This window comes from Salmo salar, chromosome 01, assembly GCF_965601325.2.
Source record: "Salmo salar chromosome 01, fSalSal1, whole genome shotgun sequence".
In the NCBI taxonomy this organism is placed as follows: domain Eukaryota; kingdom Metazoa; phylum Chordata; class Actinopteri; order Salmoniformes; family Salmonidae; genus Salmo; species Salmo salar.
In genome coordinates, this window is record NC_138291.1 from 153,183,130 (window position 1) to 153,197,869 (window position 14,740).

The 14,740-nt window shown below is 45.1% G+C and overlaps 1 protein-coding gene across 3 annotated transcripts in view; it reads right to left on the reverse strand.

Annotated features, from left to right (window-relative positions):
- Positions 1-4,291: 4,291 nt before the first annotated feature.
- LOC106566935 (mediator of RNA polymerase II transcription subunit 13-like) overlaps positions 4,292-14,740 on the reverse strand; it is a 158,274-nt gene continuing 147,825 nt past the window's right edge. For all 3 annotated transcript variants that reach the window (XM_014135556.3, XM_014135564.3, XM_014135550.3), the window contains exons 18-31: positions 13,582-13,761; positions 13,109-13,344; positions 12,543-12,765; positions 10,681-10,996; positions 10,322-10,577; positions 9,841-10,029; positions 9,442-9,665; positions 9,041-9,183; positions 8,700-8,858; positions 7,874-8,038; positions 7,385-7,536; positions 7,131-7,295; positions 6,860-6,987; positions 4,292-6,548 (exon numbers count right to left, since the gene is read on the reverse strand). In XM_014135556.3, the coding sequence (XP_013991031.1) occupies positions 6,416-6,548; positions 6,860-6,987; positions 7,131-7,295; positions 7,385-7,536; positions 7,874-8,038; positions 8,700-8,858; positions 9,041-9,183; positions 9,442-9,665; positions 9,841-10,029; positions 10,322-10,577; positions 10,681-10,996; positions 12,543-12,765; positions 13,109-13,344; positions 13,582-13,761 (2,669 nt within the window). In that variant the 3' untranslated portion in view covers positions 4,292-6,415. The remainder of the gene's footprint in view (positions 6,549-6,859; positions 6,988-7,130; positions 7,296-7,384; positions 7,537-7,873; positions 8,039-8,699; positions 8,859-9,040; positions 9,184-9,441; positions 9,666-9,840; positions 10,030-10,321; positions 10,578-10,680; positions 10,997-12,542; positions 12,766-13,108; positions 13,345-13,581; positions 13,762-14,740) is intronic.

The window sequence follows — 14,740 nt, forward strand, 5'->3', positions numbered from 1 at the left end:
TTGATTGATTGATTCTAATATATTTGATGGACATGATCTTACTGAGCTTGTGTGATTCAACACAGCGCGTCACCAGCTTGGCAGCACCACACAGCGTTGTTACTGACCAACCCTCTTTTGTGTGATGAGTTGAAGACATTCAAAGGCAGGACAGCATCTCAATCAGGAGGTTGTCGACTTAATCTGGAGCTTTCAGATGCCTTCAGCTGGGTTGTTGGATGGCTCATCAGGTAAGTTGTGACTAGCTGGCATTTGGACATGGCATTGATGTGGGCAAACCTTGTTTTGCATAGAGCGCGTGTGGCACTGACCAGGCCCCGGCACTCTGCCTGTCTGTCACGGACACAGACAACTGTCTCTGAGTGTCACTGCCAAAGCGAAGGTCAATGTAACCACACAATTATCCTCCAAAAACATGAAATACTTACCACAAAAAAGGAAAGGAGCTATAGTATATAACCTTAGTCCTGACCTACGGCACAGAAATACTGATCTATATATACAGGCCCAACCCCTGAAGTGACTCTTATCACCACTCTATGCAATAAGGTTGTATTGTCTTCTCAGGAATTCAGCCTTCTCTGTGTTCATCTCTACAAACCCATTCTGTCACAGTTCTGTGAAGCAGAGGGTCTGTTGTCTTTACGTCCTGTAGGTCTGATGTCTGATTGGAGGTTAACTTTACAGTAATACTATTGGTCAATAATGCTGATTTTCAATCCAAACAAGTCAGATGTTATAAAGGGTCTTAGATTCATTGTCTCTCTCTCTTTCTTTGTTCCTGACCTAGGCTGGCGAGATACACTCTCTCTCTTTCTCTCTCCACCCCAGGGACTTTTGGGGCATGGCCTTGAATAATGCCTTGTAATGCTTGTTAATGCTTTGTAACTTAAGCTTTAAGCCTTCTATGTGAATTAATTAATTTTACAATGTTATTAAATCTATTTGCCTTCAGAATTACATTCTTAGACCTTTCTTGATTGCCTATTACCGTAACTCAACTATAATTTATTGAATATTGCTAAATCATCTTTATGGAGTCAGATAAACATTTTAATAGACTAATTGCATAGTCTTATCATGGGTCGCATGTGAGATATACACTGAACAAAAATATAAAGGCAACATTAAACATTAGGCCCTAATCTATAAATTAAACATGACTGGCAATACAGATATGCATCTATGGGTCATAGATACCTTTAAAAAAAAGTAGGGGTGTGGATCAGAAAACCAGTCAGTATCTGGTGTGGCCACATTTGCCTCATGCAGAACGACACACCTCCTTCGCATAGAGTTGATCAGGCTGTTAATTGTGGCCTGTGGAATGTTCTCCCACTCCTCTTCAATGGCTGTGCTTATTGCTGCATGTTGATTGGAACTGGAACATGCTGCCGTACACGTCGAACCAGAGCATCCCAAACATGCTCAATGGGTGACATGTCTGGTGAGTATGCAGGCTTCCAGGAATTATGTACAGATCCTTGCGGCATGGGGCTGTGCATTATCATGCTGAAACATGAGGTGATGGCGGCGGATTAATGGCACGACAATGGGCCTCAGGATCTCCTCACGGTATCTCTGTGCATTCAAATTGCCATCGATAAAATGCAATTGTGTTCTTTGTCCCTTGCTTATGTCTGCCCATACCATAACCCCACCGTCACCATAGGGCACTCTGTTCACAACGTTGACATCAGCCATACACACTGTCTGCCATCTGCCCGGTACAGTTGAAACTGGGATTCATCCGTGAAGAGCACACTTCTCCAGTGTGCCAGTGGCCATCGAAGGTGAGCATTTTCCCAATGAAATCTGTTACAATGACGAACTGCAGTCAGGTCAAGACCCTGGTGAGGATGACGAGCACACAGATGAGCTTCCCTGAGACGTTTTCTGACAGTTTGTGCAGAAATTCTTCCGTTGTGCAAACCCCCAGTTTAATCAGCTATCTGGGTGGCTGGTCTCACACGATCCCGCAGGTGAAGAAGCTGGACGTGGAGCTCTTGGGCTGGCGTGGTTACACTTGATCTGCGGTTGTGACGCCATTTAGACGTACTGCCAAATTCTCTAAAACGACGTTGGAGGTGGCTTGTGGTAGAGAAATGAACATTCTAGTGGAAATTCCTGCAGTCAGCATGCCAATTGCACGCTGACTCAAACCTTGAGACATGTGTGGCATTGTGTTGTGTGGCAAAACTACACAGGTTATAGTGGCCTTTCATTGACCCCAGCACAAGGTGCACTTGTGTAATGATCATGCTGTTTAATCAGTTTCTTGATATGCCACACCTGTCAGGTGGATGGATTACCTTGACAAAGGAAAAATTCTCACTAACATGGATGTAAACAAATTTGTGCCCACAATTTGAAAGAAATAAGCTTTTTTGTGCAATGTTTTATTATTTCAGCTCATATATATACACTATATATATATATACATAGCACCAGTCAAAAGATTTCTTCAAAGTAGCGACCCTTTGCTTTGATGACAGCTTTGCACAGTCTTGGCATTCTCTCAACCATCTTCAAGAGGTAGTCACTTGGATTGCATTTCAATTAACAGGTGTGCGTTGTTAAAAGTTAATTTGTGGAATTTCTTTCCTTCTTTATGCGTTTGAGCCAATCATTTATGTTGTGACAAGGTAGGGGTGGTATACAGAAGATAGCCCTATTTGGTAAAAGACCAAGTCCATATTATGGCAAGAACAGCTCTAATAAGCAAAGAGACAAGACAGTCCATCATTACTTTAAGACACGAAGGTCAGTCAATACCGGAAAATGTCAAGAACTTTCAAAGTTTCTTCAAGTGCAGTCGCAAAAACCATCAAATGCTATGATGAAATTGGCTCTCATGAGGACCGCCACAGGAAAGGAAGACCCAGAGTTACCTCTGCTGCAGAGGATAAGAACATTAGAGTTACCAGCCTCAGAAATTGCAGCCCAAATAAATTCTTCACAGAGTTCAAGTAACAGACACATTTCAACATCAACTGTTCAGAGGAGACTGCATAAATCAGGCCTTCATAGTCGAATTGCTGCATAGAAACCACTACTAAAGGACACCAATAAGAAGAAGAGACTTGCTTGGGCCAAGAAACACAAGCAATGGACATAAGACTGGTGGAAATCTGTCCTTTGGTCTGATGAGTCCAAATGTGAGATTTTTTGGTTCTAACCGCCGTGTCTTTGTGAGACGCAGAGTAGGTGAACGGATGATATCTGCATGTGTGGTTCCCACTGTGAAGCATGGAGGAGGAAGTGTGATGGTGTTGGGGTGCTTTGCTGGTGACATTGTCAGTGATTTATTTAGAATTCAAGGCACACTTAACCAGCATGGCTACCACAGCATTCTGCAGCGATACGCCATTTGTTTTTCAACAGGACAATGACCTAACAGGCTGTGTAAGGGCTATTTGACCAATCACCCAAACTCAACCCAATTGAGATGGTTTGGGATGAGTTGGACTGCAGAGTGAAGGAAAAGCAGCTAACAAGTGCTCAGCATATGTGGGAACTCCTTGAAGGCTGTTGGAAAAGCATTCCAGGTGAAGCTGGTTGAGAGAATGCCGAGAGTGTGCAAAGCTGTCATTAAGCCAAAGGGTGGATACTTTGAAGAATCTCAAATATAAATATTTTTGATTTGTTTAACACTTATTTTACAATGTATAAAATAGTAAAAATAAAGAAAAACCCTGGAATGAGTAGGTGTGTACAAACTTTTGACTGGTACTGTATATAATATACTTATGAATCAAATATTACCCCACTACAATACAGATTATTGAATGAAACCAGCATGGTGCAAGGAAACACTATCATTCATATTTCTGTTTTGTTTCAATAAGTTAGAAGCTGACGTATGCTACAGCAATGTGAGCGAACAAGTCGTGTCTGGACTTCTACAGTACCATGACAGAGCAGCTCTCAGCATGTCTCCCACATAGTCTCCAATATGCAGGGCAGATGTGATCGGGGGTCCGAGGTGTTGATCCAATTCACAGGTCTCTGTGTTGACAGGACAAGGGGAAAGCATTGAAACATGCTAACAGGCCCTCTCCTCCCCTCTCCTCTCTTCTTCACAAATGCAGATAGCAGAGCATTGAAGCGCCAGACCATTCCACCCACATTACATGTAGTCCCTGTCACAGCATGGCAATGGAATCAATGTCTGGGACTAATCATGCAGCTTGTCTCAAATTCAATGACTGATCTGAATGGCACTGTCCATAATCATATAAAGATATCAAAAGATTAAAGACTCCAGTGTCGAATAAGACAGCATAGAGAACACACACACTCAAAGGGAGCTTTTTTTCAAGAGTTTTAATAATTTACTAAAAAAAAAAAGAGTGTAAAAGTCACAGATCTCTTCTCCAAGATAGATCTGTCTCATATTCAAAATGATGGCAGATGTAACAAATTTGCAAACTTGCCCTCTTTTGTACTTTAATGTACATTTCTTGGCAATACACCCTTGGCTGTATTTTGAATGAGACTTCATATGTATATATTTATATTTAAAAAAGCCCACAGCAAAAAATACTTTATAGGAATCACTTAAAATAAAGTCAGTTAAACCAGCATGAAATGTACAGCTTTGAGAAATTCGAAAAAAACGCAGGTGAAAAGTGTATATACAAACATGCTAGGAATTGTACAAATAGCAGGGCTGTTTGAGTGGAGCTCAAGAAATAGGCTTTTCTGATGGTTTGCTTGACATCATTTAGGACCACCACTGAAATAAAGCATATTAGTTAAATATACAACACCCATGTAATGCTCAAATACATACCGTTGAAATCTATTGCCTATTTCAAGTTTATTTAGCAGGAGAAGAGAGACACTTTATAAATATATCTTTCCTACAGTATTAAGCTCCTTAATTTAAACTCATTAAATAAAACGGCAAAAAGTTGACATTTCAATAATTGAAAAAATATAAAAGTATAGAACTAAAATACATTTTCTTTGATAAAAGATTTATACTGTATTTGCCTCTTCAAAGAGAAAGTTATGTATAAACCACTATCACCATCATGTGGCTGTTTTAGAGAAGTAATATATTTATATACACACACACATATATATATATATATATATATATATATACATATATATATACACATATATATACACATATACATATATATATATATGAATTTATATGCATGATATAATATATATAAATATGAAAGTTTATCATTTTTGTTTTTTACAATTTGCTTCAAAACGTCAATTTCCATTTCCGACCCCAAGGTGATTGATATTAAATTTGGAAATGACCTTGATAATTGTTTGTCTTCAAAATGTAATTTTAAATATTAAAAATAATTCTAAATTCTTCACAAATGTCAGTTTAACTCTATAAACAAGAACCTCTGTTCATTATTTGTCAAATAGTATTCAGTGTGTTCATATGTACAGCAATAAAATTGTAACTTCCAAAAGTAAGGAAAAAGTGCCATTATCAAATGCTTTGACCTCACAGGAAATTGTTGTGTTCTACGCCCTTTTATGATTGTTGGTATGAATTTCATTACTAAACCGCGAGCCAATGAACTCACAACTACAGTTCCTTACAAACATGTAAAAGTGTTATTGAAGGTAGGAAGCTGCTGTGTTGCTATGGTCAGTTGGGTCCCTGGTTGTGCAGTGTGGGGCAGATACAGGACACCTATGCAGGTGACTCCCAGGCTCCCATCCTACATGAGGATGTCTGTATCTCCCAGGGTATCACTGTTATGGCTGGTAAGGGGGATGGTCCAAGTCTTCATGCAGGACCACACTATAGGTCACATAGTGCACCCTTTAACATGTTTCCTCCATGGCTTCAAAACATCTTCAGTCTCACAGGAACAGGGTGAAAAGTCCTCCTGTACAACAATGCTGATCTGATAATGACAAATGTAACACTGAAATGTCCTATTATGACAATAAAAAGGGCGTAGCTGGATATCTCCATCTTCTCTCTCAGACGGTACGTGCCTTTTCAGATGGTTGTTGGCATATCACCGCATCTTACAATAACCGTTTTTTAAAGGTAAGAATTGCACTGGACTGGTCTCATGGCTGACCCTACTGTTCATGTTCAAAGGTCTCTCTGTACTGTACATAGGCGTTTGTTTGTTTCCCAACCAAGGACCAGCACAATCTGTTTTCCTACTGCCACCATTTTGGCCATCAATCCACTGAATTATAGCCATGATTTGATCACAGATCACATGGTAATACTAGGTGTAAAAGGGGTCCATAAGTCTCACCCTATCTGTCCTTCCTGAATTGTTTTAACAGACCTCTGGCTCTCTCTGGTGTCCCGGCAGAGACATTGCAGGCAGGCAGGCACACATAACCTCAGAGGCCATGGATTGTACAGTACTCAGTTTCCGTAGCTGTCCATTAGTAAGTCCCATCGCTAGAGCATGTTGAGGACGGCATTGTACATCTGTGTGAGCACGGCCAGGTGGACGGGCAGGCAGGAGCGGCGGTCCTGGGTGGCAGGGTTACACGTCAGCCACGAGAGGGCGTTGTACTGCTCCAACACAAACCTACAGCAGGACGAGCACCAGGGTTTGGGGTTAGAGAACACATAACATGAACATACATCATACTAAATGAAGTGTTGACCTTTATAGCCTTCAAATGATCCCTGCACATATGCTACTACTTCATCACAGAGAGCAAATTAGTGACAATAACAACCAATATGACAGAGTAAGAAGACGATAAGGTGTTATACAGTAGAAGAAGGTAGGATGGGTAGTGGATCTCTGGTTTTCCAGAAATCCTGTTTTAATGTTGGGAAAGTTAGTGGAGTTTTGTAACCATAGCTACTGGGCATACAGCATAACCTACTAACCTGAGCACGTCAGAGGTGGTCTTGGAGTCCAGAGGGTGAGGTATCCTCTTGGTCGTCTTGTCTGAGTTTGTCTGATTGGGCTCATCTGATTGGGCTGTGGCAATGGCGATGTGGTGGTGTAGAGATGCCTGTAGGGGAGAAACAGGGGTAAGTGTCTGAACACACACACACACACACACACACACACACACACACACACACACACACACACACACACACACACACACACACACACACGCACACAAAATCAACAAGTATGTGGATCCCTTACCTTGAGAAAGAGTGGACACTGGTTCTGAGCCTGAGGGCAGGAGGCCCAGAACCAGTGAGGCAGGCTGTCAGCCTGGGCAGTGGAAACATAGTATCCCAGGGCTAGAGGCTGCTGCTTCAGCTCCTCCGGAGGGTTCTCCCTGGACAGAAACCTCTCTCCCTGACTCTGGAGGACAGAGGGAATATTAAGGATATATGGCCACCAGCAGTGGATAGTTCATATGAATTGAGTCACAGCCTGCTTCCTGAACTCACCCTGTTATGCTGGAAGTGTGAGCTTCCCCCCATGCCAGAGGGGGAGCCTGGGGAGGGTACGGGGGAGGTGTTGGGGGAGGGGTGCAGGTTGAGAATGTCATGTCCTATGTCATTCTCCAGCTCGTCAGGGAAAGGCAGGTCGAACATGTCGTCTGGAGACAGAAACACAGCAGAGAGTTATCTATCTAGTCAGTTACATATACACATCTCATACACAAGAGGTGTAGTCCACAGTATCTTCCTCTGATCCTATTCCAAACAATCCTGAGAGAATTGTACCCTCTGGTGGGGATATTTGTGAACTTCACATAACTTAAATACAGCAACAGTTACTGTAAGTTGCTGAGTATAAAATACCTAACTACCGATATTAAGCCTTCCAGCTCTATAGATTTTTAGATATAATGTTATTGTCGCTAACATATTGGTTGTACTGAATAAACCTGTACACTCTGCATTCAACATGGAGGTCTAATGTGGAGCCCTTACCGGCGTTATCCTCTGTGGGGTAGGAGCTGGCAGCCAGCTGTGTGGTGGCGGAGGTGGGGAATACCAGGATGTGGGTACAGGAAGCGTCTTGAGGGGTGTTCAGCTGGGACGTCTGCAGGTTGAGGGCTGTGCTGCGACCAAACACCGAGCCCATCGTCACTGCATCTGCACACACACACACACACACACACACACACACACACACACACACACACACACACACACACACACACACACACACACACACACACACACACACACACACACACACACACACACACACACACACACACAAAAGTGCCATGTGTATGATAGTAAACCTATGGGCCCTGTCATGCAACAAATCCCATGAACTTGGCCTCCATGACGATGGAAATGCTCCGGCGCTCCGTTGCCAGGGAAGCTGATGGGGACTGAACACTGCACATTTCCAACAGCCCGCTTCAATAGAGCTTGCTGTGTGTTTGACAATGAAATCCTTTAAGTGTGTTAAAGTTTGTATTGCTGTGCACAATGTGCTACAGTGCAGTCTATACTGTAAAATCTACTTGGCCTAACCTTACCTCAAAATGCTGCAATCACCATTATGTCTGCATTACTGTGTGCTGTGAAGTGAGTGTGGCAGCTCGCAGTGCTCCCTGAGTGTGTGGCAGCATTGGGGTTAAACACACTATTACACTGTTCACCCTTGGCTCATAACATCATGTTGTATCTGTAACTCCAGGGCTTACAGAGTGAGCTCCTATAACATCTATTAAATATGTCTAGAATATCTGGAAGGTTCACTAAACACATCATCCATGGGCCCAGCAGTGCTGCTGCTAACCTGGCATCACCACGATGGAGCCCTGGGGTTCCATGGCAACCAGGCAGGCGCTGAGGATGGAGGGGGAGTCGGCGGAGGAGATGCCACACATACGACATGCCTCCTTCAGCTGGCGACTGATGGAGTGGAGGGAGTGCTCCCCCAGGAGAACGCTCCAGTCTGGAGGGAGGGAGGGAGACTCAGGTCAATACAGTGAATTGTTCTACAGTCTACTGTCATCCCCTCTGGATCAACTGAAATACTGAGGCAGAAAACATGGAAACAATAGTTCCAGCAGATCTCACCTTCCACCAAACACCAGGGATATTGAAACAGAGTTAGATGCACTACGCTGAACTCACCTTTCAGTTCACCATGTCCTAGTCTGCCCAGCCGACCAATTACGATCCTCCATGGCAGTGAGGTCATCTGGATGATGCCGACACACCAGTCCCATAACTTTTGCAGTCCCATCTTCCTGGCTGAGACCTTGGGCCACCGCGCTCTGAGGAGGAGCAGGGAGTGATAAGAAGAACGTCTGGTAATGTCTATAAAGCCTCATGAACTCTATAAATATAAAGGTTTTGAAATGCAACATTAAAGTGGATTACTTTACTCAATATAATATAGCCTAGCCTACTATGCATAATAGATATTATATGATTGAATTTGACATTATGTAACATTAGCACAGCATCATCAACACCTCATACATATCCCACACTCTCCCAGGCCCTGAGTGATCCAGTCACTGACTGACTACCTGTTGGGCACATCGATGTTGATGATGCAGGTCTCCAGTAGCTCTCCCTGTTGGTCGGTGCAGGAGACCAGGATCCAGCGCTGGTCGTGGGACAGGCAGTAGCCCACAAACAGCACGTTGTACCTGGAAGGGATCTCTGCCCACACCTCCCCTGGCTCCGGCATCTTGGCACGGGTAGGACCCAGAATGTACGGGGGAGAGTAGCCCTGTAGAGGGCTGGGGTGCTGGGGAGGGGACAGGGGGAGAGAGTGGGATTGTCAGACATTTGGAGCATTTACTAACCAGATGAGATGTGTAGGTAGGGTAGGCCCCTATGTGTCTGACTGAGTGTGTTTGAAGCCTGTGTGTGACTTTGAATGGGTGTACATGTCTTTAAGTGTGTGTTTGTCCAAGCCTTACCTCTGGGCTCTTGAGCACAGATTCTAGGGTGGAGGCGGGGCCAAAGCCAGTCAGAGACTTGATGTGTGTCTGTGTGGGTAGGAGGCGTCTGCACTGGGAGTAGGCTGAGAAGGCCAGGGAGCGCAGGTGCTGCAGGTACAGAGGGCTCTCACCACTGGCTGGCTGGAGCAGGTACTGACATGGCACCACCTGGACAACCCATACAGAATGAATGAACACTCTGGTATGAGCAGATTGACCTGGGGAGCTATTCACTGCTGTTAGCCGTGGTAGGACACCCAGACGGTGTCTTCTGGCACTCTATTCCACATATAGTGCACTCCTTTAGACTAGAGGGCTGTGGTCAAAAGTAGTGCACAATGTAGGGATTAGGGTGTTCCCCCACAGTCTCAGTCACTCATCCATACAGCCATTAACATTGAACCATACAGAAGCAAAGCTATAGGTGGTGAGGGAGGTACAGTACAGTATATGATCCTACCTGTAACACCAGTGCTGGTCTCATGCTCTCCGGCAATGTCTGTAGCATCTCTGTGTAGCAACGCAGCAGCCCTAGTAACCACACACTGCCTGTCTCCACCTCCTCACCCTCCTCCTCCTCTCCTCCTCCTCCATCCCTCGCTTGGCCCGAGCACAGGAAGGGGTCCACCACGTAGATCACAATGGCCGGGGGGTGGGCGTGGCTATCGGCCGAGTCCGCCAGCGTGGGGATGCCGATTCGCTCCCGCTCCGCCACACTGGAACAGGGGGCGGAGACATATATCATGATAACATAGAATACTGAATAATAACATAGTAATACAATAGTAATATAGAAGCATAGATGCCCTGGGTCCTCACCTCTCAGGGGTCTCTGGCTGGCTAGGTGGTGGTGGTGGGGCATTGGGGGTATTCTTGACCTCAGTGGACCCTCCTTGGGTGCTCTCTGCTGGACCTGGCTGGCCCGAGGCTGCTGCTGTGGGGGTTGGGGTGCTTTCTGAGCTGTGGGCCACTGGGGGGGCTGTTGACTCTCCCTCAGCAGGGGCCCCAGGACCATAGGGGGGCTGGCTGGAGGAGGGGGCAGGCTGGGCTGAGGAGGGCGTAGGGGCTGGAGGAGGCTGAGGCTTGGGGGGTAACAACAGACTGCTGTCCAAAGACAGGGCAGACAACTGTGGACCTGGATGAAGGAAAACATAGAGGAGGATTTAGAGTTGAAATGCATTGAGTAGTTAGTGTTTAGGGGTGGGGGTGCTGCAGCACTCTCAGCACCCCAACTTCCTGTGGCAATGGTTAGTGTATATACATACAATACCAGTCAAATGTTTGGACACACCTACTCATTCCAGGGTTTTTCTTTATTTTAACTATTTTCTACATTGTAGAATAATAGTGAAGACATCAAATCAATGAAATAACACATATGGAATCATGTAGTAATCAAAAAAGTGTTAAACAAAGATTCTTCAAAGTAGCCACCCTTTGCCTTGATGATAACTTTGCACACTCTTTGGATTCTCTCAACCAGCTTCATGAGGTAGTCACTCGGAATGCATTTCAATTAACTGGTGTGCCTTGTTAAAAGTTAATTTGTGGAATTTCTTTGCATTTGAGCCAATCAGTTGTGTTGTGACATGGTAGGGGGGGTATACAGAAGATCACCATATACACAGAAGACCACGTCCATATTATGGCAAGAACAGCTCAAATAAGCAAAGAGAAACGACAGTCCGTCACTACTTTTAAGACATGAAGGTCAGTCAATACGCGAAAATGTCAAAATCTTTCAAAGTTTCTTTAAGTGCAGTCGCAAAAACCATCAAGCGCTATGATGAAACTGGCTCTCATGAGGACCGCCACAGGAAGGGAAGAAACAAAGTTACCTCTGCTGCAGGGGATGAGTTCATTACATTTACCAGCCTCAGAAATTGCAGCCCAAATAAATGCTTCACAGTTCAAGTAACAGACACATCTCAAAATCAGCTGTTCAGAGGAGACTGCAAGAATCAGGCCTTCATGGTTGAATTGCTGCAAAGAAACCACTACTAAAGGACACCAATAAGAAGAAGAGACTTGCTTGGGCCAAGAAACACAAGCAATGGACATTAGACTGGTGGAAATCTGTCCTTTGGTCTGATGAGTCCAAATGTGAGATTTTTGGTTCTACCCGCCGTGTCTTTGTGAGAAGCAGAGTAGGTGAAGGGATGATCTCTGCATGTGTGGTTCCCACTGTGAAGCATGGAGGAGGAAGTGTGATGGTGTGGGGGTGCTTTGCTGGTGACACTGTCAGTGATTTATTTAGAATTCAAGGCACACTTAACCAGCATGGCTACCACAGCATACTGCAGCGATACGCCATCCCATCTGGTTTGCGCTTACTGAGACTATCATTTGTTTTTCAACAGGACAATGACCCAACACCCCTCCAGGCTGTGTAAGGGCTATTTGACCAAGTAGGAGAGTGATGGAGTGCTGCATCAGATGACCTGGCCTCCACAATCACCCGACCTCACCCCAATTGAGATGGTTTGGGATGAGTTGGACCGCAGAGTGAAGGAAAAGCAGCAAACAAGTGATCAGCATATGTGGGAACTCCTTCAAGACTGTTAGAAAAGCATTCCAGGTGAAGCTGGTTGAGAGAATGCCAAGAGTACTCATATGTCCCAACTGGTACAATGTCCCTTCATCACTTCAGACAATTGCAATCATAAAGTTCAGTGTTTCACCTAGCTGCTTCCTGCAGGCGCGCGCATAGAGTTGGAGTTTTCTGAGGTTGTCGCTGTGTTGCTGTCCAGCCCAGGGCCCTGTGAACCACTGGTCTACCTGCTCCTCCTCATGCCTCTCCTTCTCTTTCTCCTTATCGGTCTCAGTTTCCGTCTCTGCCCCCACACGCACCAGCCCATCTCTGGAGACCTTTGCAAGTGGTCTGTGTTTCCCCAACCGACACGTCTGAAAATGACAAAAAGTATGTGTCAAGGGCATATACATTTACGTCATTTAGCAGACGCTCTTATCCAGAGCGACTTACAGTAGTGAATGCATACATTTCATACATTTTTTTTTTCTGTGCTGGCCCCCCTGTGGGAATCGAACCCACAACCCTGGCGTTGCAAACACCATGCTCTACCAACTGAGCTACAGGGAAGGCTATATACACAGTATCCCACCCAGTGTCTTCAAACATTCACAGGAGGTGGAGGCATCTAATGGGTAATTGTATATTCTGAAAGAAACAACAACTAAGGAATTGCTAGAGGAGAGGTTTGGGATACAGTAGTATAATAGGACTTACCTCGTAGACAGCGCTGAGCTCCTGGAAGAAGGCCTGTGCCCCGGCCAGCAGGGTTTCAGAGTTGGGGCAGAGCACCAGGAAGGCCACATCCCTCTGTCCCCCATATGGTTCCAACAGCAGCTTCTCCCAGAAGGGAAGCGCCAGGGGCGACAGAGCCAGGAAGTTACGGTCATAGTTATCGTAGTAGCCCAGCAACAGGGTAGGGATGGGAAGGGGCTCGGGCGACTCCTCTGACCCTAGTGAGAAGAAAGATGAGAAGATTTATGGAAGGCTGGACTGGACTGAAAGAGGTCAGGTGATTGTCTTGTTCGATTACATTTCTCCAGTTACCCTTTGTACAGCAATGTAAGAACCTGAAATGTTGACATCAAATATAATTTACACAAACAGTTCATGGGAAATCTATCTAAAATACAGTACATTGCAAATATCTACTGTAGATACGTCAATAAAGAGTGTCCCTGGTGGCTTACCGTAGGATCCCCGGCCGGCCATCTTGTGGAACTGTTGCCATGTGAGTGGACCCTGGACATGCTGGATGTTCTCCCAGGTCCGGCCCGTACGTTTTTTCTGGATTGCGTCCTGGAGGAAGGGCTGCAGGGACAGCAGCATACGCACCACGTCCTGGGACGACAGAATACTGATGTCCAACACTAGGGAGAGACAAGGAGACACACACACACACACACACACACACACACGAGAACACACACGAGAACAAACACGCACACACAAACACAGAAATACATACATTACATAAATAAACATTAGACATCATACACATTGAACGTCACATTACACAACAGTCCGTATCTAACATAGAGAAACATGGATTTAAACTTTGAGTGAATGGATTGATCTTGTATAATTTTCCATTCTAAGAAAACATAAGCTACACTACATGACCAAAAGTATGTGGACTCCTGCTCATCTAACATCTCATTCAAAAATCATGGGCATTAATATGGAGTTGCTCCCCCCCTTTGCTGCTTTAACAGCCTCCACTCTTCTGGGAAGGCTTTCCACTAGATGTTGGAACAACGCTGCGGGGACTGCCACAGGAGCATTAGTGAGGTCAGGAACTGATGTTGGGTGATTAGGCTTGGCTCACAGTCGGCGAGCCAATTCATCCCAAATGGGGTTGAGGTTAGGGCTCTGTGCAGGCCAGTCAAATTCTTCCCCACCGATATTGACAAAATATTTCTGTATGGACCTCGCTTTGCGCACAGGGGCATTGTCATGCTTAACCAGGAAAGGGCCTTCCACAAACTGTTGCCACAAAGTTAGAAGCACAAAATTGTCTACAATGTCATTGTATGCTGTAGCATTAAGATTTCCCTTCACTGGAACAAAGGGGCCTAGCCGGAACCATGAAAAACATTATTCCGCCTCCACCAAACCTTACAGTTGGCACTATGCATTCGGACAGGTAGCATTCCTGGCATCCGCCAAACCCAGATTCGTCCGTCGGACTGCCAGATGGTAAAGCATGATTCTTCACTCCAGAGAACGCGTTTCCACTGCTCCTGAGTCCAATGGCGGCGAGCTTTACACCACTCCAGCCGACGCTTGGCATTGCACATTGTAATCTTAGGCTTGTGTGCAGCTGCTCGGCCATGGAAACCCAATTCA